The sequence below is a fragment of the Triticum aestivum genome, chromosome 5A (assembly GCF_018294505.1).
Source record: "Triticum aestivum cultivar Chinese Spring chromosome 5A, IWGSC CS RefSeq v2.1, whole genome shotgun sequence".
NCBI lineage: Eukaryota > Viridiplantae > Streptophyta > Magnoliopsida > Poales > Poaceae > Triticum > Triticum aestivum.
This window is the reverse complement of record NC_057806.1, coordinates 5,038,666-5,062,765: the sequence shown is the minus strand read 5'-3', so window position 1 is coordinate 5,062,765 and position 24,100 is coordinate 5,038,666. Positions and strand designations below refer to the sequence as shown.

The 24,100-nt window shown below is 45.4% G+C and overlaps 1 protein-coding gene and 1 long non-coding RNA gene across 4 annotated transcripts in view; both read left to right on the top strand.

The window, feature by feature from the left end:
• LOC123106285 (putative receptor-like protein kinase At4g00960) overlaps positions 1 to 6,928 on the top strand; it is a 61,224-nt gene extending 54,296 nt beyond the window's left edge. Inside the window, exon 8 of the mRNA XM_044528492.1 lies at positions 6,592 to 6,928. Within this exon, the coding sequence (XP_044384427.1) occupies positions 6,592 to 6,928 (337 nt within the window). The remainder of the gene's footprint in view (positions 1 to 6,591) is intronic.
• An 11,895-nt stretch (positions 6,929 to 18,823) lies between these two features.
• Positions 18,824 to 23,296, top strand: LOC123101952 (uncharacterized). Of its 3 annotated transcripts, XR_006448670.1 has the most exons (5): positions 18,828 to 19,268; positions 19,362 to 19,510; positions 19,761 to 19,861; positions 22,343 to 22,403; positions 22,830 to 23,296. It is a non-coding gene; the product is annotated as an uncharacterized lncRNA (long non-coding RNA). The 3 variants fall into 3 exon arrangements; XR_006448671.1 differs by having other exon boundaries at positions 18,824 to 19,510; positions 22,815 to 23,296; XR_006448669.1 differs by having other exon boundaries at positions 18,826 to 19,510.
• The last annotated feature ends 804 nt before the right edge of the window (positions 23,297 to 24,100 follow it).

Below are 24,100 nucleotides of genomic sequence, written 5' to 3'. Positions count from 1 at the left end.
CCGGCCGCCGGCGCCCTCCCTTTGCAATTTTTTCATATATATGCTTGTTTTATATATATATATATATATATATATGCTTGTTTTATATATATATATGCTTGTTTATATATATATGTAATGATTTTTTTATAGAATATGATGTCTTTTTTCATAGATGATCACATATATGATGTATGCACGAATGTGGATGAAATATGATGTTTTTTTGTTCATAGAACATGATGTTCTTTTAATTCACATATTTTTTTTGTTCATGAGAGAGGCGGGGACGTTGAGGGATCATAGATGTATTTTTTCAGAATTTTCTATCATGCATAGACGGATTTTAGACCACGGGAGCACCCCCTCTCTATCGTTGCAAAATTTGCTAAGTGATATTAAGAAGGAAGGAAAAGAAGTATAGGAAAGAAAGAAAATAAGAAGAGGAAAGAAAGAAGAAGAGGAGAGGAAGAAGAGGAGAAATAAAAAAGAAGAAGAAAAAAGAAGAAAAAGAAGAGGAGAAGAAGAAAGGAATAGTGGAGAAGAAGAGAAAATAGAATATATTCTATTTTTTCTTCTTCTCCACTATTCCTTTCTTCTTCTCCTCTTTTTTTTCTTCTTGTTTTTCTTCGATCTTCTCCTCTAGCTATTCCTTTCTTCTTCTCCTCTTTCTTCTTCTTCTTCTTCTTCTTCTTCTTAATTTTTATCGGGAACGAGGATGTCGAGGATCGCCGAGGGGTCGAGGGTCGTGAACTAGGGTAGAGGGTCGAGGGTCGTTAAGGGGTCAAGGGTCGAGGGTTTCAGGGTCGAGGGTTCGAGGGTTCAATAGGGTCGAGGGATTGAGGGTCGAGGGTTCCAGGGTCGTCTAGGGGTCGAGGGTTCCAGGGTCGTCGAGGGTTCAAGGGGTCGAGGATCGCCGAGGGGTCGAGAGAGGTTTCCTAGTGTCAAAGTGTTGAAGAAATCCATGGCTTCATCATTAGCCGGAAGTAACCAGGGCATGACGAAGTCCTCCAAAGTTAATTTGGAATGGTGTCCCGGATAGGATAATTTGCCTTTTTGTATGAATTTCAGCAACGGCCTTCCAAATAACGATATTTGGAAGGTTCTTGCCGAACTTTGTACCAAAAAGCGAGTTATCCTATCTAGGACTCCGTTCCAAAATAACTTTGGAGAGCTTCGTACCATCATGCACCTGTTACTTTCACCTAATGATGAAGACGTGGTTTTGTTGAATCCTTTGACACTAGGCAACCTCCCGACCCCTCGGCGATCCTCTCGAACATGAGAGGAATAAAAGCATCACCGAGGGGTCGAGGGTTCCAGGGTCGTCGAGGGTTTGAGGGGTCGAGGATCGCCGAGGGGTCGAGAGAGAGATTTCCTAGTGTCAAAGTATTGAAGAAATCCATGGCTTCATCATTAGCCAGAAGTAACCAGGGCATGACGAAGTCCTCCAAAGTTATTTTGGAATGGTGTCCCGGATAGGATAATTTGCCTTTTTGTATGAATTTCAGCAAAGGCCTTCCAAATAACGATATTTGGAAGGTTCTTGCTAAACTTTGTACCAAAAAGCGAATTATCCTTCTAGGACTCCGTTCCAAAATAACTTCGGAGAGCTTCGTACCATCATGCACCTGTTACTTTCGCCTAATGATGAAGACATGGTTTTGTTGAATCCTTTGACACTAGGCAACCTCCCGACCCCTCGGCGATCCTCTCGAACATCAGAGGAAGAAGAGGATAAAAAAGAAGAGGAAGAAGAAAAAAAGAGGAGAAGAAAGAATAGAGGAGTTCTTCTCCTCTATTCTTTCTTATCCTCTTTTTTTTCTTCTTCCTCTTTTTTTTATCGGGAACGAGGGTCGTCGAGGGACATAGATGTAGTGTCGTCGTTGTCGGTATATACCCCCTCCTGATAGCTTCAACACGTGGGGGGGGGTCGATATTACCCCCTCCTTGAAGCGTTCTTGAGGCCACCCCAAACCCTTGAAGCGTTGTCGAGGCCACCCCAAACCCTAGAGAAGCAGCGTCGAGGCCACTAATTAATATATATGATTCCTTACTATGATTAGGTAGCTAGTTCTACGTTTGCCACTAATATATCCATCTGTCATGTTTGAATAATAATTGCCATGTTGTAAATATTTGTAGAAACTATGGACACCGCCCGAGACGAAGCAAAAGAAGCGTTGTTGAGGGACATAATCGCAGAAGGAAGTGATGCCGTCTCGTTGTTTCTCAACGACACCGATGGTCTGGAAGGAGAGGGTGAAGAAGCTGGCTACGGTGACCTAATTCCGGTGCAAGAAGAAGAACATGAGGATGGCTCCGGTGACCCAATGCCGGTGCAAGAAGGAGACCGTGATGACGGCTCTGGTGACCTAACCGAGTCCGGCCAGGTATATATATTAGTTAAGCCTGTGCTGACTAGCTGATTGATGCATTCATTGTTTTGGTATGTACACATATTAATTAAGTCTTTGTTCTTTTTTCTAGCCCTCCGGATCGAGCACAACTTCGGTAAAGAGACGAGGCCCGAAGAAAAAGTTGAGCTCGGATGAAAGGTTTGAGATCATAGCAATCGCGCCCGACGGCCAACCGATTGAACCCATCTGAACAAAGAACGCATTTGTTGCTCAGTGCGGGGTTCTGGTTAGGGACAAGATCCCGATAAGCATCCAGCAATGGTTTAAGCCGGCTACAGAAGACCCTGAGGTGTCTTATGTCAATGATATGCAGAAAAATGATCTTTGGACTGAGGTGAAGTCAAATTTCACCCTACCTCCAGAGGATAATCCAGAGAACCCAGTTAAAGAGCAATTAATCAAGTCTTTTGCTCTTAAGAGGATGGCAGAACTATTCAGGAGGTGGAAGAAAGAGCTGAATAAGTTTGTCGAAAATAATGAGACACCAGAATTCAAGGGCAGATATGAGAAGATCAGAGATCACTGGCCCGCATTTGTGGCCCACAAGACATCGGAAAAGAGTAAGAAGATGTCGGCGACAAACAAGCAAAATGTTGTGAAGAAGAAGCATCACCATCGCACGGGGTCAGGTGGCTACCTCGTAGCCCGGCCTAAGTGGGCCAAGACTGAGAATGATCTGGTTGATAAAGGGATCGAACCAGAGACAATTAACTGGCCAGACCGTTGCCGGACTTGGTTCTTCAGGGCTGGCAGAACCTTGGACCCTGTAACAGGGAAGTGCATTTGGACGAACGATCAAATGGAAATACCAGTTAGGAAGCTTAAGCAGTATATCGAAGCAGCGCAGCAAGGGACGTTCTTTCCAGACAGAGAGAACGACGAGCTCACAATGGCCCTCGGGAATCCTGAGCACCCTGGACGGACACAAGGCACGCCAGGCTCCATTCCATGGAAGGTTGGGTTTCCGGACGCAGGCGGTTACAAATCCCATGAGAGGAGGAAAAAAGTGCAGCAGACCCAAATGCAGGCGCTGCAAGCAAGGGTAGACACGATAGAGGAACGAGAAGCAAATCGCAGCAAACGTACTGCAGAAGCTTCCCCCGAAGCTACCCTGCCATCTCAGCGCAGAAGCAGCGTGGCTTCCACCGAGCTGTTTCAGCCGGAGCATGCCTTGACGGCTCCTGCCAGCTATCCCATGGATGCTATCACGGAGTCTCAAAATTGCCACCTTATGACGCAATGGATGAATTTGAAGGTCAAGGCGGCTGTTGGCTCTGTTTATCCTACTAAACCCGGCGCAACTTTTCACTGCCGGCCGATTCCAGAAGGATATGCTAGGGTGATGGTGGATGAAATAACGGAGGGATTTGAGGACCTCCAGCTTGATCACCCTACCGTTGAAGGGGAGACTCGGCTGGGGTCTGCTCTGAAGACTCCATGCCTATGGCGGAAGGAGCTCATCAACCTTCCGAACTGGACACCTCCGCCTCCTCCTCCTCCTCCAGCGAGTCAGGGCACTCCGCCTCCTCCACCGCCTCCTCCGACGACGAGTGACGATCAGGGCCCTCGGCCGGCTCCTTCTCCGGCGCGTGGCGGCACTCCGCCTCCTTCTCTGCCTGCGCCGGCGCGCCCGAGCAGCCAGCCTCCTCCTTCTCCGGCTCATCAGCAAGCGCGGAAGAGACCCTCCGCCGCTCCGGCAGCTGCTCCGGCGCATCATAGTCCTTCTCCTCCGCCTCGTAAGCAAGTAAAGAAGACAACCGCTCCGTCTGCTCGGCCGGCGTCTAGCAGTAAAACCAAAGGCGGGAGGACATACAGATTCGGTCCTTCTTTGAAGAGTCTACAAAAGTTACCATATGAGAGGACCCCGGAGGAGAAGGCAAAGATCGCGCGAACCGAAGTGGATGACTGGTTTCAATGGTTGAAAGCAAAGAGACATCCACCTCCGGAGGAGAAGGTAGATCCGGTGAAAGTGAAGCGCACTCTGGCTGCCCTGGCAAAACCACCCAAGTCTCCGCCGAAAGGCAACTATGAGCGCATTATTGCAAAGACATGGGCCGAAGCGGAGTGGTCGGGAAGTACAGTCAGTGATCAAAGGCTGAAAGAACGACGAGCAGCTGGGAAACAAATTGCCCAGCTCGACGAACAAGCGAAGCAATCGTGCCCCCCGCTCAAGGTGCCTAGCGACATCGTCGATCCGAGGATGGTGCCCGGTTATTGCAATGTTGACGATTACCTGCCCGACGATGTACATTATGATCCCATGGAGGTGCAGATACATAGATACGAGTACGGGAAGCCTCTCGTCAAAGATGAAAAATCTTTAACAACGATGATGCGAAGATTACATGATTGGTACTTGAAAATCTGCAGAGAGTCTGGGGGGAGGAGTACTTTGTATGCGAGAGTTAAATCGGAGCATGACCTCGTTGGAATTGAACTATTGCCTATTCCATTTGAGGAGTTCTATCAGTTTTTCAATCAATTGGCCCTCAATAAAACAACGGTCACCTGCTACTATCTGTAAGTACTACTACTTCTGTCATTAAGTCTCTCTATATAGCTCATCTCTTTCATTGCATGTATTTATAATTATCCTCACTATATTATGCAGATTGAAGATCGCCGAATTGAAGAAAAGGCAAATCGGTGATATTGGGTTCGTTAACACATATCTCATAGATGCAACTGAGGTTGAACATCGTCCCGAAGATACCGAGGCCAACTTGCTACAATCATTCAAAAAAATGAAAACAAAGATATAATACTCTTTCCTTACAATTTCAAGTGAGTGTTACTGTCTTGTGCATATTCGGTTTCCCTTATATATTAGTCCAGGTTATAGTAATGTAATTGATGAGTTATGCATGCGTGCGCAGGTACCACTATATTCTCCTAGAGATTAGGCTTGATCAGGGAGTAGTAACTGTCTTGGACTTCAAACGAAAAGATCCCCAGGAGTATGGGGACATGACTGAAATCCTCAAGAAGTAAGTTAAATCGATCATTATCCACCATATCAGCAACTTTGTTCATTTCCTGATATCAAGTAATTGTTTTCTTTGTCCGGCAAGGTTTGGAGAAAATTCACCAGAAAAGTTCCAGGACTGCCGAAGGAGCTGGAATTTAGACACCCGAAAGTAAGTACTATAGTAGCATGCTCCGCGCATCTCCTAGTGATTCAAGTGCTAGTTTCATCAATACCATTTAGCATTCTTGCTTATCAGTTTGATTGACCTCTATTTCTTGTAAAGTGGTTGTGCCAGGAACAAGGGAATGATTGCTGTGGATACTACGTCTGCGAGTCCATCCGCCACACGACCTGTGAGCGGGGTGGGTACTATAACGAACAATATGAAGTACGTAAATAAAAACATTCACAATTTTATTTTATTACCATCATTTGTGTTGAGTTTCATTCATTCATATATATATGTATTGACCCCCTTCTTCAAATTAGATGTTTCGGAAGCGGGATGAACTCCTACCACCAGCTCGCATGCGAGCAATTCAAGAGGAATTGGCGGCATTCTTTCTTGACCACGTGATCGCTGAAGACGGAGAATACTATGTGGACCATGAGTCCGTATGATTATATTTGTAAGAGATAATTATTTTATATATGTAGCCGGTAGTGTCGGATAGATATACGAGAACTTGTTGTTCGACCAATCTCTCGGAGAAGGAGACGTGGTCGATATCACTTCTCTCTGTATGCATATATGTTCATGACCATCTTCTGTTTCCTTCGTTTGCTTACTAGCTAGCTAGCGTGTCTAGTCCTCTCTATACGTATGTATAGTACGTAGCGTCGACCAAGCACGGACATAAGAGAGGACATTTCTCTCTATTAATTATAGCTAGCTAACACAATATATGAAACACCTAAATTAACCCCCCCCCCAAACCCCCAAAACCCCAACCCCCCCCCCCTTCAAAAAAACAAAAACCCCAGCCACAGAAATGTTGACACGTGGATGCCTATTGGTCCCGGTTGGTGCCACCAACCGGGACCAAAGGGTCTCCTGCTTGGGCTCCGCGCACAGGCCACGTGGAGGCCCATCAGTCCTGCTTCTAGATTGAACCGGGACTAAAGCGCCGTGGCATTAGTACCGACCCTTTAGTCCCGGTTCCGGTTCAGGAACCGGGACTAAAGGCCCTTACGAACCGGGACAACATGCCCTTTTCCTACCAGTGACATACGGTGCTGCCTGCAGCTAATCAACAAGGGCGAGTCCAGCCACATCGCCTTCAATATAAACACCGACTTAAACAAGTATCGTGCACAACCAAACAAAGGAATCATCGCACCATACTCCAAGCGCTACATCACCCTAACCTTGCGAGCGCAGGAGGAGGAGCCGCGAAATATGCAGTGTGCTGGTGTGCTGGTTGTGCAGGGAATAAGAGTGAACGAGCACTTCACATCCGATGAAATCACCCAAGACTACCTCGAGAAGGCCAGCGCCGTGTATGAGGTGAGATTGCCCATTGTCTATGTTGCATTGGATCATAAGCCTCTCTCTCAATAGAGAGACTTGAGGAACGTGAGAGAAATTTTTTAATCAGTTATATCCACTAGTGCAGAACCAGGCAATAGCACCGGTTCGTAAGGCCCTTTAGTGCCAGTTTGGTAACCGGCGCTAAAATGTAGGCACTAAAGCCCCCCCCCCCTTTAGTACCGGTTCAGCACGAACCGGTGCTAAAGGGCAACCACGTGGCACGAGCCAGCTTCGGGGGCAGGGAGCCCTTTAGTACCGGTTGGTGAATGTTGGGGGGGTTTGGGTTATGATTTCTTTTTCATTTAATTTTGTGTTTTCCATTTAATTCTTTTTCGTTTGCTGGTATTTTACGATACTACATATTGTACACGTTATGCATATATATAAATAGAATTTCTAGTAGAACCGATCATTATATATATATATATATATCATCGAATGTCTCACAACCACCATTAATTAATTCACACATATATACACACATGTATATATATATATACAATTTCTCCTAATTGGTGCCTTCGGAGCCAGTGGCATTAGTCTAGCTAATTGGTGCCTTCGGAGCACGATAACAATTGGAAGTGGTTCATGGGGGCGGTAGCGGGTAATAGTATTCTCCTTTGGGATCTATGACCTGGTCGAGCAAAAATCCCGCTATTTCCTCTTGAATTACTTCTATGTGGTCCTGTGCTAGGAGCTTGTCTCACACCTCTTTGAACTGTTAACAAGGAGATCAATATGCATGTGTATTAGTTGTGTGACTAGATATTGATAATGGTGTAAAAATTGTGAATAGTGTTCTGACAATCGATATCGTACCCACTCCTGTCTTTGAGATTTGCTCCTTTCGGACGCCATCATGCGAATGTTCTCGCAAACGTAGTATGCACATAGACCATTCCCCGGCGCCTGCTTCAGGGCCTTTACGAGAATGGAATTTGATCAGATAATAATTAATCAAGCATGATAATTAAAGAGATGACAGCTAGCTAGTACTACTTAATTACTTACCTTGGGTCGATACCATTTCAGACTTTGTTTCCATGGGCCTGGAGTGACCCTAATGAACTTTGCCCAAGCCCTGCCCGCCGACAAAGAAAATGAATAAATGGGTTATTAAATAGTTGTTATCAAGAAATGACGAACTAATTAAATAGGCAGAGATATAGTTAATAATGATTGAAATTACCTGTTAACTATCCCCTTCACGATGGTGTAGTCACTTGCTTTCTTAAGTAGTGAGTCTAGTACTTCAACTGTTCCTTCATCAACTTTAATGATTAACAAGATCCAGTGAAATCTGCATGCATACACGTTTGCATGTCTTAATTAAGCGAGCATATGTAAGCAAAAACATGTAGCTATAGTTGTGCCGGACTTGGAGGAGGAGTGGCTGAGTTGGAGGGGAGGAGTGGCCTAAAGCTGTGCTGGACTTGGAGGAGTGGCCTGAAGCTGTGCCGGACTTGGAGGAGGAGTGGCCTGATGCTTTACCGGACTTGGAGGAGGAGTGGCCTGAAGCTGTGCCGGAGTTGGAGGAGGAGTGGCCTGACGCGTTGGTGGACTTGGAGGAGCGGGAGTCTGCTGACTCGGTGGCGGACTACGACGAGGAGTCGGATGACGTGGTGTCGGTGGCCTTTGAAAGATGATGCAATCCTTTCTCCATAGGATGATACGATGGTTGGCCTCTCCTAGTGTGTGCTCATCATCACCTCCAGGAATGTCAAGCTCTAGCCCCGAATATTGGTCCACCACCTCATCAACCAAGACACGAGCATAGCCCGCTGGAATCGGGTTGCAATGGAAGGTTGCCTCGGGGGGATTTGTAAAAGAGAGGGTGTCCGCCACCTTCATGGATATGTTCTTCATTTTGAAGTGTAGCTCGCAGTTAGTGTTCTCCATGATGTCATCCACTGGGTAGCTATCCAGCAATGCGTCGCCCGGGGCGGAACCCACGCTGCTTCTCGGCATGGATGGGACGGTGCTATCCATTGGTGGATCATCCTCTAGCTGCTGAGACCCCCTTTGCTGGCTAAGTGAGTCGATCTACTCCTGCTGCCGCTGGAATTTGATTGCCAAGTCCGCGTGCGTTGATTCTAGGCCTTGAAGGCATTCATAGTCTAGCTTCCTCTGATCCTCCTCCATCTTCCTCTTCTTCTCCTCCGCAATCTTCTTTCTTGCACGGGTTCTGTAGTCGGCGTTCCAGTCCGAAAACCCCTCATATCACGGAATAGCGCCCATGCCTCGTGTTCTCCCCGGATGTTCAGGATTTCCCAGGGCACGCGTAAGCTCGTCATTCTCTTTGTTGGGCTCGAACAACCCGGATCGAGCCTCTTCTATTGCAACAAGTAGCTTATCTTCGGCTCCGTCCAGACATGCCTTCTTCGAAACTTTGTCTGTCTTTGGGTCCAACTCCCCCCATGCGCATAGAACCAAGTCCTGCACCTGGGGGGCCAGCTCAATGTTTCTGGAGTGACACCTGCATCCAGCATCTCTTTCTCAGACTTATCCCACTTAGGCATTCCCACCGCATAGCCACCTGGCCCCAGCTTATGGAACTTATCCTTTTTTGCGGCATTGGCCTTGTTTATTCTCGACCGTTCCTTAGATAATTCCGAATCCTTGAATTTCGTTCCAATGAGCACTTTGGTTCTCTAGTGTTCCCTCGAATACTGGAGTATTCCTTCCTCCGTTGACGTACTTGGCCCATTCACGAATCTTGTGGTTCTTGAATGCAACCGCCATCTTCCTAAGAGCAGCGTCCTTGACTTTCTCCACATCTGCTTTTGTGAAATGATCTGGTAGGGTGAAATGTTCTATGAGCGTTTCCCAAAGCAAATGTTTTTGTCTGTCATCGACAAAAGTAACTCCTGGACGTGGCTTTGCTGGCTCTCTCCGTTCTTGAAGGGAGATCGGGAGTTGGTCCTTCACAAGAACTCCGCACTGACGAATGGACTTGTCCGCAATCTTCTTAGGCGCGAATGGTTCGCCATTAGGTCTGATTGCCTCGATATTGTACTTTATGCCCTCTTTCAACTTTTTGTTCGGGCCTCGTTTCGTCCTGTTGCCTGAAGATTTGCTCGATCCGGATGGCTGAAAGAAGAAAGATCGATTCGTTAATATATCTTCAAGTCATTTAAAACATGTGATGATCACCAGATGCCTGCTTATATAAATATATATACCTCGCCGGTCTTTGTTGTTTCAAGATCAACATTTTCTTCGTCATGTTCATAGTTCATGACTTCATCAATTCGGCCGTCATAATCTTCTTCATTCTGATCACCATCTGGCCCGCGAGGATTGCGTATGATATTGAACAGGGCCTCTTCTCCTTCTCTGCCGGTATTGTCCGCCATAGGTTTTGTTTAACTAATCCAAAAGAAATATATTCAAATTACAATGCATGGATGCAATCAATTAATAAGGAAAAGCTGAATCAATCATAGTACATAATAAGCATCATCGAATATAATCTTGAATACGTCATCTCGAATAATAGATATAAACTCGAATACATCGTCTCGAATAATAGATATAATCTCGAATACATCGTCGGATCATGCGGCGCAGGAGGTGGACACCCAAAGAGAAGGAACCCTCACAGGATCATAGCTAAAGTGAGATCCCTGAAGAAACTGCCAGGTATTGGAGAACCTGCCGCCCTCTAACGCAACCATGTAGCGATGGACGTGCTCGTCCTCCTCCCTGACACGGCGACGTACCACCTCCGGCGGGGTCGGCTCCCTCCGCACCGAAACTGGCCCACGCGAACACCACCAAACGAGATCAGGGTCGACGACCGGGGCCGGGTTCCTCATCAAGCGGCGCGCCCCTCCAGGCATTTGTATAACATTTCTAATATTTCTATAACTAGAAAAAAGAAAAATTTCTAACTTTTTTATAACTATTTCTATAACTAAAAAACAGAAAAATTCCTAACAATTCTATCTTTTCTATAACATTTCTAACAAGGATATATAACTAACTATTTCTATAACTAAAAAAAGAAACATTTCTAAATTTTTTATAACTATTTCTATAACTAAAAAACAGAAAAATTCCTAACAATTCTAAATTTTCTATAACATTTCTAACAATGCTATATAACTAACTATTTCTATAACTAAAAAAATGTATGTGTGTGTGTGCTCACCGGCGAGGCGAGAGGCGACGGGGGCGGCGACGGGGACGGCGACGGGCGCGGCGACGACGGGGATGGCGACGACAGGGATAGGGACGGGGCGGCGACGACGGGGACAGGCCGGGGTGGCGGCGACGGGGACGGGGCGGCGCTGACGGGGACGGGGACGATGCGGGACGGCGCGGCGGTGACGACGGGGACTACGGGGACGGGGACGACGGGGCGGCGACGACGGCCGAGGACGGGGCGGCGACGGGGGCGGCGACAAGGGATATGGAGACGGCGGGGGCGGCGGGGCGACGGGGTAGAGAAGAAGCAGATGAGAAACTGAAAATTTTGAAGTGTTTAGTTATATAGGATGGACCTTTAGTACCGGTTGGAGCCACCAACCGGTACTAAAGGCCTGTTTTGGCCAGGCCAAGCGGCGGGAACCGCACACCCTTTAGTACCGGGTGGTGGCTCCAACCGGTACTAAAGGGGGGCCTTTAGTACCGGTTGGAGCCACCACCCGGTACTAAAGGGGGTGCGCTGGCAAGGTGCTGTGTGGCAAGTTTAGTCCCACCTCGCTAGCCGAGGGGCGTCCGCACTGGTTTATAAACCCCCGTGCGGTAGCTCTCTCGAGCTCCTCTCCAAAGCAGGCCTACTGGGCCTACATGTTCTGTGTTGCCTTGTGGGCCTACTGGTCCTTTGCGGGCCTGCATCCTGGCCCAACAACAGGTTGGGTTTCTAGTCGTATGCAGGCCGCTCTGGCCTAGTAGGCGGGCTTTTTTATTTTTTTGCTTTATTTATTTTTTAGTTGTTTTTTGTGTATTTAGAGTTTCTTTGTGAATACTTTTGCTTTAGGTACAAAAAATTACAAACTTTCTGTTAGTGCCCATAGTTTTCAAATTTGAATAGTTTAAATTTTGAATTATTTGAAATTAGTGTGAATCACTAGTTTGTGAATAACTTAACTTTAAAAATTAGTAAAGGCATGAAAGAATTTGTTTGCACATAAAATTTCTTCGCGTTTCAAATGCCAAAACACATAACTACCCTAACTATTACAGAGATTCCCTCCTGGGTGTGAAACACAGAATAAAGTGATGATAGTGAAGCCGATCACATCCCAGATCTTTGGGTGTGAAACTTTTTCTTCGCGTGTGTCCCTTTGCGCCGTAACCATGGAAAATCTTCATCATTTAACGGGATGCTCGGGTCAATATTCACTGTGAATGGAGCAATTTCATCAAACTTTTCATAATCTTCTGACATGTCTGTCTTGTCATCCACTCCCACAATGTTTCTCTTCTCAGAAAGAACTATGTGCCGCTTTGGCTCATCGTACGATGCATTCGCTTCCTTATCTTTTCTTTTTCTTGGCTTGGTAGACATGTCCTTCACATAGAAAACCTGTGCCACATCATTGGCTAGGATGAATGGTTCGTCTGCATACGCAAGATTGTTCAGATCCGCTGTTGTCATTCCGTACTGCGGGTCTTCCGTTACCCCGCCTCGTGTCATATTGAACCATTTGCACCGAAACAAAGGGACCTTCAAACCACGTCGATAGTCAAGTTCCCATATGTCCTGTATATAACCATAATATGTTTCCTTTCCTGTCTTGGTTTCTGAATCAAAGCGGACACCACTGTTTTGGTTGGTGCTCTTCTTATCTTGGGCGATCGTGTAAAATGTATTACCATTTATCTCGTACCCTTTGAAAGTCATTATATTCGAAGATGGTAACTGGGACAGCAAGTACAGGTCATCTTCAATAGAGGTTTCATGCATGGTACGTGTCTGCAACCAGCTGGCGAAACTCCTGATTTGTTCACGTGTAATCCAGTCATCAGACCGCTCCGGGTGTTTGGAGCGTAGCAAATTCTTGTGTCCATCCATATACGGAGCCACCAAGGCGGAATTCTGTAGAACTGTGTAGTGTGCTTCAGTGAGAGAATGTTCGTTCATACATATTATTTGTTCCCCTCCTAGCGTGCCTTTTCCATCCAGTCTGCCCTTATGCCGCGATTCAGGAACACCAATCGGCTTAAAGTCAGGAATAAAGTCAATACAAAACTCAATGACCTCCTCATTTTCATGGCCCTTGGAGATGCTTCCTTCTGGCCTAGCACGGTTATGAACATATTTCTTTAAGACTCCCATGAACCTCTCAAAGGGGAACATATTGTGTAGAAATACAGGACCCAAAACGTTAATCTCTTCCCATAGGTGAAATAGGACGTGCGTCATGATGTTGAAGAAGGATGGTGGGAACACCAACTCGAAACTGACAAGACATTGCACCAACTCATTCTCTAACCTTGGTATGATTTCTGGATCGATTACCTTCTGAGAGATTGCATTGAGAAATGCACATAGCTTCATAATGGCTAATCGAACGTTTTCCGGTAGAAGCCCCCTCAATGCAACCGGAAGCAGTTGCGTCATAATCACGTGGCAGTCATGAGACTTTAGGTTCTGAAACTTTTTCTCTGCCATGTTTATTATTCCCTTTATATTCGACGAGAAGCCAGACGGTACCTTAATACTAAGCAGGCATTCAAAGAAGATTTCCTTCTCTTCTTTGGTAAGAGCATAGCTTGCATGACCCTGATGTATGTCGTCTTTTCCGTGCATACGTTGCTGGTCCTCCCGTGCCTCAGGTGTATCTTTTGTCTTCCCATACACGCCCAAGAAGCCAAGCAGGGTCACACAAAGATTCTTCGTCACGTGCATCACGTCGATTGCGGAGCGGACCTCTAGGTCTTTCCAATAGGGCAGGTCCCAAAATATAGATTTCTTCTTCCACATGGGTGCGCGTCCGTCAGCGTCATTCGGAACAGGTTGTCCACCAGGACCCTTTCCAAAGACCACCTTCAAATCCTTGACCATATCATGTACATCAGCACCAGTACGGTGGCGAGGCTTCGTCCGGTGATCCGCCTCACCTTTGAAATGCTTGCCTTTCTTTCTTACGGGATGCCTGCTCGGAAGAAATCGACGATGTCCCAGGTACACATTCTTCTTACAATTAGCCAAATATATACTGTCGGTATCGTCCAAACAGTGCGTGCATGCGCGGTATCCCTTGTTTGTCTGTCCTGAAAGGTTACTGAGAGCAGGCCAATCATTGATGGTCACGAACAGCAACGCCTTTAGGTCAAATTCTTCCCCCATGTGCTCATCCCACGCACGTACACCTGTTCCATTCCACAGTTGTAAGAGTTCTTCAACTAATGGCCTTAGGTACACATCAATGTCGTTGTCGGGTTGCTTAGGGCCTTGGATGAGCACTGGCATCATAATGAACTTCCGCTTCATGCACAACCAAGGAGGAAGGTTATACAAACATAGAGTCACAGGCCAGGTGCTATGGTTGCTGCTCTGCTCCCCAAAAGGATTAATGCCATCTGCGCTTAGACCAAACCATACGTTCCTTGCGTCATCTGCAAACTCCTTCCCGTACTTTCTTTCGATTTTTCTCCACTGCGACCCGTCAGCGGGTACTCTCAACTTTCCGTCTTTCTTACGGTCTTCTCTGTGCCATCGCATCGCCTTGGCATGCTCTTTGTTTTGGAACAAACGTTTCAACCGTGGTATTATAGGAGCATACCACATCACCTTGGCAGGAATCTTCTTCCTGGGGCGCTCGCCCTCGACATCACCAGGGTCATCGCGGCTGATCTTATAGCGCAATGCACCGCATACCGGGCAAGCGTTCAAATCCTCGTACTCACCGCGGTAGAGGATGCAATCATTAGGGCATGCATGTATCTTCTGCACCTCTAACCCTAGAGGGCAGACAGCCTTCTTTGCTTGGTACGTACTCTCGGGCAATTCGTTGTCCTTTGGAAGCATATCCTTTATCATTACCAGCAACTTTCCAAATCCCTTGTCAGATACACCATTCTCTGCCTTCCATTGCAGCAATTCCAGTGTGGTGCCCAGCTTTTTCTTGTCACCTACGCAATTCGGGTACAACAATTTTTTGTGATCCTCTAACATGCGCTGCAACTTCTTCTTCTCCAAATCACTTGCGCAGTTTCTCTTTGCATCGGCAATGGCCCGACCTAGATCATCAACGGGCTCATCCGATGCCTCTTCTTCAGCTTCTTCCCGCATTGCCGGCTCAGCTTCTTCCCGCATTACCGGCTCAGCTTCTTCCCTCATTGTTGTATCATCGTATTCAGGGAACCCATGGCCAGGATAGCTGTCGTCGTCCTCTTCTTCTTCATTGTCTTCCATCATAACCCCTCTTTCTCCATGCTTGGTCCAAACATTATAGTGGGGCATGAAACCGGACTCAAACAGGTGGACGTGAATGGTTCTTGACGTAGAGTAATTGCGACCATTCTTACAGCCAGCACATGGACAATGCATAAAACCATCCGCTCGCTTGTTTGCCTCAGCCGCAAGCAGAAAAGTACGCACGCCATTAATGAACTCGGGAGAGCATCGGTCATCGTACATCCATTGCCGGCTCATCTTCAATACACAGCACCGAAAACATCAAATTAATACAATACATAAAGTTCATACATAAAGATCATACAACACTTAAATGCAACAAACAAATAACTCTCTAGCTAAAGAATTTAAATGCAACAACAAATGCGATCAAGATCGCAACTAAGGTAACAATTGATCCAACAGCATAATGATACCAAGCCTCACTATGAATGGCATATTTTCTAATCTTTCTAATCTTCAAGCGCATTTTCTCCATCTTAATCTTGTGATCATCGACGACATCGGCAACATGCAACTCCAATTCCATCTTCTCCCCCTCAATTCTTTTCAATTTTTCCTTCAAATCCTCGTTTTCTCTTTCAACTAAATTTAACCTCTCGACAATAGGGTCGGTTGGAATTTCGGGTTCAACTACCTCCTACATACAAATATCTATGTCAACTTGATGGGCATAATTTGTCATAAACACGAAATGCAATGAATAGTTTTAAAAGAGAATATACCACATCCGAATCATAACCCGGACGAGGGCCGACGGGGACGGATATCAAAACCATGGCACTATGCATAACAAACAACGTATGGGTAAGATAATTATACGAGTAACTATATATCCAAATCACACAAACATCATTTTTTTATATAAAACTTCATGAACAAGAGGCTCACCACAAGGTGGTGCCGGCAACGGGACGTTGCGAGCGATCGACGGTGGTTACGACGGAGATTTAGAAAGTACTAAGTAAACCACACCTACATATGCAAAACTAAGTGTTATTTTTGACCTCAAATTGCATATAAATCAAATACTAGCACATATATATAATTCCTCCCAAATTACTAAACTCAAAAATCAATCACTATATAAAGCATTGCACGAGCTAATCTAGCAATGAGAGATGAAAGGAAAGAGTTGCTAATCTTTGTGATCATTTGAATGGATGGGGACATTCAAATCTTGGGCAAAATGTGTGATGAGCTTGAGAGGAAGAGGGAAAAAAACAGAGAGGAGAGGGAAAAGGGGAAGAACAGAGCGAGCTCGAGTGGACGAAGGGTCTATGTAGGACGACCTTTAGTACCGGTTCGTAATACGACCCGGTACTAAAGGTGCTGGAGGGGCCCCGGACTGACAACATACTGCCATCACTCACTTTAGTACCGGTTCGTGGCACGAACCGGTGCTAAAGGTTCGCCACGAACCGGTACTAATGAGAGCGGCCCGGCTAGCCGTTGGAACCGGCACTAATGTACACATTAGTGCCGGCTCAAATTCAAATCGGCACTAATGTGCTTCACTTTTGACCCTTTTTCTACTAGTGATCAAATGGAATGTGAGATCCATATCTTTTCGGAAAAAATGTGAGATCCATATACATCCCTTACAAATGTACCAGGACTATGTATGTACGTCTTGGACGTTCGTCTTCCTGAAATCACAAAAATTCTGCAACAATTTGCATGTTGAACTCTTCAGAGGTTTGATAAAATTTAATCGTTGCTCCGTTGCCCTAGAAAACTAGAAATCGACACGAAACCTCACGTGCATGTATGTGCCAGGCCAAAAAGGAACTGATGGAAAATGTTTCCGTGTGTTTTGTTTTCCAACATATTGAACTGTGTATGTGAACGAATGTGAGAAGACAAAATGAAGTGGAATTATTATGCAAGGGTAGACCGCTAAAGTAGTTGCAGCAATTCCACGTGACCAGACTATTTTCAGAGTGTAACACACCACTTCATTATCTTGAGAAGACAATTTGAAGAAACGAAATGGTGGAGAAGCCCTGCGGCGCAAGTGTTGACCAGTCCTGGGGAGAAGGGGAATTTCATCTCGGGACATGGGTACTTTCTTTCCGAGAGGTTTTGATGAATACAAGCAACAAGGGCATGTACAATGCATAGTCTTAAGGTGATGCCTTACATGTCATGTAGGATTGGATATGACGTAAAGTAGGTTCGGATAGGGAAGTGAGATCCTTTCCAGGAGGCGGGTGCTTAAAAAGAAAAAGTGTGGTTCGGTGTCAAAAGCTGAAAAGGTTGGAGTAAAAAGTAGAGATGCATGTGTACTAGAGTCTTTATTTCTATTTTTTTAATGAGGCCCACTAGTGGTAGCTTGCATTGGGAAGAAAAAAATAAATGTAGATGCCACAAATTACTTTTTGTCATGGGGCATATGTATCTATATGCCACCATTGTACATGCCCCAATATCAACAGGGTTTCTTTCTTGCCAACAGTTAATGGCAACTAGGTGCAAGCATGACAGATGGTGATGAAAGCATTATTGAAGCCAATGGAGCAAGCAACTGTGGAAAAAATTGGCACCATAAGCCATGAGCCAAGCAAATGTGGAACAAATTGGCGCGATAAGAGCGTGGAGAATATTGTGTGGTCCGTGATCGCCTGATTGACCAGCTCAATCTTTCTACACCATAAAATATTGTTTTCTAGACGAAAAGGTAATGCGGGGGAAATTATGATGAGAGCTGGGCATGGACCACTGTTTTGGTAACCGAACGAAATTTCGCGATCTCGCCCGGTTACCGCGTTTATCGCCCCCCCTTCGAGGAACACTTATACCGGGCAAAAAATCTCGAAATTTTTGAATATTTTGAATTCAAACGCTCAAAGTGTAGTTAAATATAGGCCATCTCTTCTATTTTAACATCAGTGGTTGTGGCCTAGTGGCAACGCCTGCCTTTCCTCAACAGCGCGTTGCGGGTTCGTATGTTGAACCACGTTTTTTAATTTCTTTTTGATATGCAAAAGTTGAAAAAAAAAACTAGAAATTTGTTGGAATGGCAAGGGGTCGAACTCGCCACCTTTTCTAGCAAGGGGCAAGTTCGGCTTGAACAGCCACTACGCCTAGACCAGGTACGTGATAATTTTTGAAGTTAAGCCCCTATCTATATCGACTTAAAAAAAATTGAATCCAAAATTTAATTTCAAATTTCGTCCGAATTTTTTGGTAACCGGGAATTCCGGTTCCCCTCGAGAAAAAATGTGCACTTGGGATCCAAAACCTTGGCATGGAGAAGGATTGGATGGGAACATCATGTGCATGCTCTAGCCTTACAAGCACAATAAACCCAAAATGCACACACCTTGAATTCAATTCAGTTCAATTTATTTTTTCTGTAATTTAATTGTTATCGTCTTGTAGATTTTGATCTTGGAGGCTAGCTAGTAGATTGTTTTTAGTTTGCACAATTGCATCCTACGGTAGACACGATTTTTTGTCCCCGGAAGGTTGCAGTACACAAGAAACAAGATGGAAGCAAAAGCAGAATTATGTAACGACGATAAGTACCTATCCAAGATGAAACTCAATACGACGGTGCCCGTTCGAGAATGAAAAGAAGGGATGAATCTCTCGCATCTCCTATCCAAGATGTACTCAATACGACGGTGTACCTATCCAAGATGAATCTCTCGCATCTCCTTATCTCCACCTGACCGGCTGCTAGGGTTCCGCCGCCGCCGCGAAAGCCACCTCCGCTAGACAAAAAGCAGTTCAATCCCCAGCCTCTCCCCACGGCCATCAGGAGGAAGCCGAGCAGAGCAGGGTGTCTCCAGCAGGAGAGGCGCTGGTTCCGCCAGATCGGTTGGCCGCGCTCTGTGGGGATGGCCCGATGGGGAAGATGGAGAGACGACGAGTTTAGGAGGCGCATCGCAGGGCCTTGACCCTCTCTTCTCTGTAGCACAGGGTGAGGCGGAGAGCCCAACCCTCTGCTCGAGGCCTCGGCACCCCTCTCCTCTTCCACCGTCGCTCTGATAGGTCGATTTCCGCAGCGCCGCAACATAGTACAGAGGTTCTGCACCCGGTATCCCCTTGTTTTTCATGCTCAAATTAAATTGTATAAATGCTCAGGGGAGGACATTTATGTTTGAGAGAGAGGGATGGAAAAGTGGGGATGGATTAAGACAAGAGGAAGGAACGCTTATCCTGCAGTTGGAGCACCGTCTTCTATGCTTCTGCTCACAGTCCCAACATCCTCATGGCAGGTCCAAATCCCTGAGGTATGTCTTCTGTCTCCGCTGAACCTGAATGAACCCTGTCTTCTAGCACATCTCACCGCCACCCGGATTGATTTAATATTTGCCACACTGTATTGCCTTGCCTCATAGAAATTGCTATCCTCTCACTTGAATTCATGGTCTGATGGATATCATGTATGTGTCTGTTTGTTACATTTTTCAGATATTTATTCTCTTAGCTCAGAGTATTTTCAGTGCTCCAGTTACTAAGATATTCTCATGCTCTTTTCAGGTTTATGACCTTGATTTTGCCATAGAGGTAGTAGAAGCAGATATAGTGCAAGAAGCCGACGCACTCATAATGTACACCCATCACCTGAGGAAAGAGAGAAGGTTTGTCTTCTGCACAAACTAACAAACTGTTTTTGCACGCTTGTATTCTGAATTTTGAAGGGTGCATTTACAGAAGACAGAATTATTTTATCACCATGTCTTGTCATTTATGGACACTTTGCTGTTGGGATCTTGATCATAAAGGCATGTATAATCATTCAATAATTCCTTTGCACCACGACGTGGATCTTAGTGGATTTCCAACATCCTAATTTTACCCTTTTACTCCCTCCGTTCCAAAATAGACGACTCAACTTTGTACTAACTTCATTACAAAGTTGAGTCATCTATTTTAGAACGGAGGGAGTACTTGATATCCACGTCACCGTAGGTTTGTTGAACACTAGATGGGAATGTACTCGACAGGCGAAGTCCTTAATGCTACCGTTGGGGTCCATCATCCAACACTCTGTTTGCATGAGCTGGACATTTTTTTTGGCCCAGTCTCAGATGCGCTGGAGAGTGGAGACAGGGAACTTGGACCATGCCTGCGTGCACCCCAAAGTTCCTGGACACTAGCGAAACCTTCCAAAAGTGGGCGTTTGGAGGTTCGGCTCTGTTGCCCATCCATTCTCTGATTTGGTTTGGTGTGTTGGAGATGGAATTGTTTGACAGTCTTCAGTTTGTCAGAACAAAGGGTACCAGGTAACTAGAAGATGCATTAGCAAACTCTCTGATCTGGATCCGGGACTAGATAAACTATGGAGAAGATGATGATGATAAGCTTTGTTCACAACCTTGTTGTTGGACTACATGTCTTACAATTTCTTCAGCCCTTAAATGATAGCTAGCTGACTTTTTTTTTCTTGTTGTAGCTTGACCAACATCAGAAGTATATGGGTCTGCAAACAAGTGATGAAATGCAAAAGCAAGACATGCTCAAGAAATTCATGTCTTGGGTAAGTGGCAACATGCTCATCGTCCTACTTTGTATGCATTGTCTAACTTCTCAACCTGGTGTATCTGACCGAGCTTTTCATTGCAACACCCAGAAATGGTGCCTTAGCTTTAACTGTCAAGCTAAATCTATGTATTTGTCCCTTCAGATATATGGCACACATTTTATTTCAAAAGAAGAATTGATTGATCGAGAAGCTGCAAACTATTTCAGTTTGCATATGCTTTCAGCGTCGAAAATAATTTAGCCACATTTATGCTTTTTGCTTAAGTGATCCATGCCATGATAATGAATTTGCATAAGAATGCATATTTTCCGTCAAAAATTCTATTGGATGGGTAAATATCTTGGTAGATTTTCTTAAGATTTAAGAGCCCAAGAGCACCATACTGTTTTCTCCAATTTGAAAATGAAGGGCGTGTTCTGATCTCCTCCAGATTCTCCAAACTTCTCAAATCCAGCTTCTGGGCGTGGCTTCTCACTTCACCTGTCGATTGGAATGCGTTCGGCAGCGGTTGCTTCTCCCAGCGCCATGTTGAGTTGGCAGCCCAGCTGGGGGGCTGCAGGCCTGTTCCTTGCCACTTTGGGCCAGCTGAAAGCAGCCCATTAGCACGTGGGAGAACACGAGGGAGAGGGGTGCGAGGGGTTGGTGCGCCTACTGTACGAGCGAGAAACAGAACATATCGAATCGTTTTCTTAGGCGGTGGCAGTATCGCCGTAAATAAGCCGAACTCCAGATTCCTCTAAACGCAGAGCTCGGTTTCCCTTGCTTCTTAAAATTGCACTAGGCCCATCTTTGCTTCGTGAAGTTAGCTTCCTGGCGGTAAAGCGTTCGGGGCTGCTCCGAGCTGACAGTTTGTGAAATCTGGAGTGGGAGAGATTCAGAACAGGCCCGAAGTATGCTGTGGGGAGTGGATGTACTATAAACTGGTCTAAAATAAAGAAAGAGCAATCTTCGGGTGACAATGAGATTCATGATGGAGACACCATGCAGATTGTCTTTCCTTTCCATTTGTTTCTTACTTCTGTCATCGAATGTAGATAAATAGATTATATGCTTTTGTCATGAATTACGTGGAAGGTTGATATAACCACACCTACATAAATGTTTGTTCGTTATGTCTATTAATGTATGGATGCCTACTGACCCTAAATATATTTGGTTAAAATGTTTCCCTATGAACTTTCTATACATATAAGAAAGTTGGTCTGAAATATTTGAGGACATATTCTATTTTACAGGTTACTCATATAGTTGCATAGCTTATTCAGTTACATTAGTCAGAACAAGTGTTTGTATCTATCTTATTTTTCAGGTTACTCATATTGCATATAGATTGATTCCGTGCTTGCTCGTACACTAGATTTTATTTCATGTGTACGTATTCTTCTTTAACAAGCAGTATTCTGGACAGAATATATCCATCTAGGTCTTATATTTGAGTTACGAGCAATTGTCTGATTATATTGTTCTTTTCACCCTCTGATTATATTTTCCTTTCACCCTCCATGCATAGATTTTACTTAATTTGTCAGGACCAGTGTTGTCCTGAAATTCATTCTGAGCCTTTTCATCTTGTTAGGTAATCACGCTGATTGCCTGAGATGTTGAAGTGTCGTGCCTCTGTGTGCTATGTTGTCGAGGTAATAAACTGCACACCTCCAAGATTTATCTATTATCTAATTTTCTCCTGGCAGAAAACAACAGAATCTTGCATTTCTTGAAGCTCTAAACAAATGCAGCCTAAGCTTCCATCATTTTCCTGTGTAGATCAAATGTGTTTGCTCAAGCTTTAGACTCTAAGTACCACAGAAGAAAAATACTAATAACTTGATAAGTTACTACTTGCTAAGCATGCCTTGTAACCATGAAGTTATGGTTAGTCTTGTGGTGAGTGCAGCCCGTTGTACACTTTGCTCAAGAGTTTTCAGTCAGAAATTTGTAAACACAATCCTTCGATCACTACATTGTTAGGCCTCTTTCATTGTAGTTACTCATCATGACATGATATTGTCTTCTGCCATGCCCTCAATCCTTTTCTCTCTACCTTACAGTACTTTCATGTGCAGTACACATGACAACTTGAAGAAATACATCCACCAAGATGATGCATGATACCCTCCCAGTCAAGCTTGGAGATGGAACCGAGGGTTATGCCAGTGGCTTCATGCTTGGAACCGACAAGTGGGCCAGCATCATGATGAACTGGTCATGGTTTCACAACCACACAAACATCCAGGAAGGTGTCATATGTGCCTTCCACTTCAAGCGCAAGGCAAGGTGTCACGTCTCTCACTGTGCATCGTCTCTAGGTGCACCACCGTCAACTACAGCTATGGCCTATACATATGATCCGTGTATCGACTCTGCCTCTCTTTGGGAGGTCGCCCGTCTTTTGGAGGATGTTAGACTTTAATTTCAACCGATTGTCGTGCTCTGTGATCATTCCTCCACCTTCTAAGGTTGTCACCTATTAGTGAATACTATGTTTCTGTAGTTTTATTTCGTGTATTATATTTTTTAAAGTTGGTACTCATTTGCACTGCATACGCACGTTGACAAATGCAGCAACAAGATTAGTGCGCACAGTGACGCAAAGGAGGCCCGCCTGGGGCGGGCCCCAGCCACTAGTTATGATAAGAGCTGGGCGTGGATCATCATCTGCATGCTAGAATTGTGCAGAAACTTCATTTCACTTCAATATGCATGTTTTGGTTTTGATTTTCTCTACTTGTTATCTAGTAGTAAAAGCATGGCAAGCCAGAACATTAATTTTACACAAACCCATCCTGCAACAGTTCAGATGGAAGCAAAATCACAGTTACCTTTACCTGTTTCAAAAAAAAAACAATTACCTTTACCTGTACAAAAGGATTAGGCACGTGCTAGGCGTCAACCGACTGATTTTCCCTAGAAATCAGTCGGTTGTGTGGCCGTCGGATCGTTGTGATATGGACGCAGAGTAGCCACCAGCTGATTTGGTCAGCTTACGAGCGCAAGCGTGGCGGTGGTGGTGCAGATGCCGGTCTGTGTCTAGCCGTTGCCTACTTCGTTGCTCAAGCACTCCAACTCCATCCGAGCATGCGCAAGCGCAGCAACCACGTGACTCCGGCGAGCAAGCACGCCGGACCAGCTCCTAGCAAAAACGTCGGTGAGCTCGCCATGACCAAGCATGCTACAACGCAAATATCCAGGGTTACTCCGGGGAGCAGTCGCGCCCAACCAGCTCATAGCAACGCCGGACAACGATCCTTGGCGACATCTCCAGTGGCGGGTGCTGACCTTGTAGCTTGCAATGCGACGGTGGTTGAAGAGCCCGCGATGCTCCATCGTAGCACCG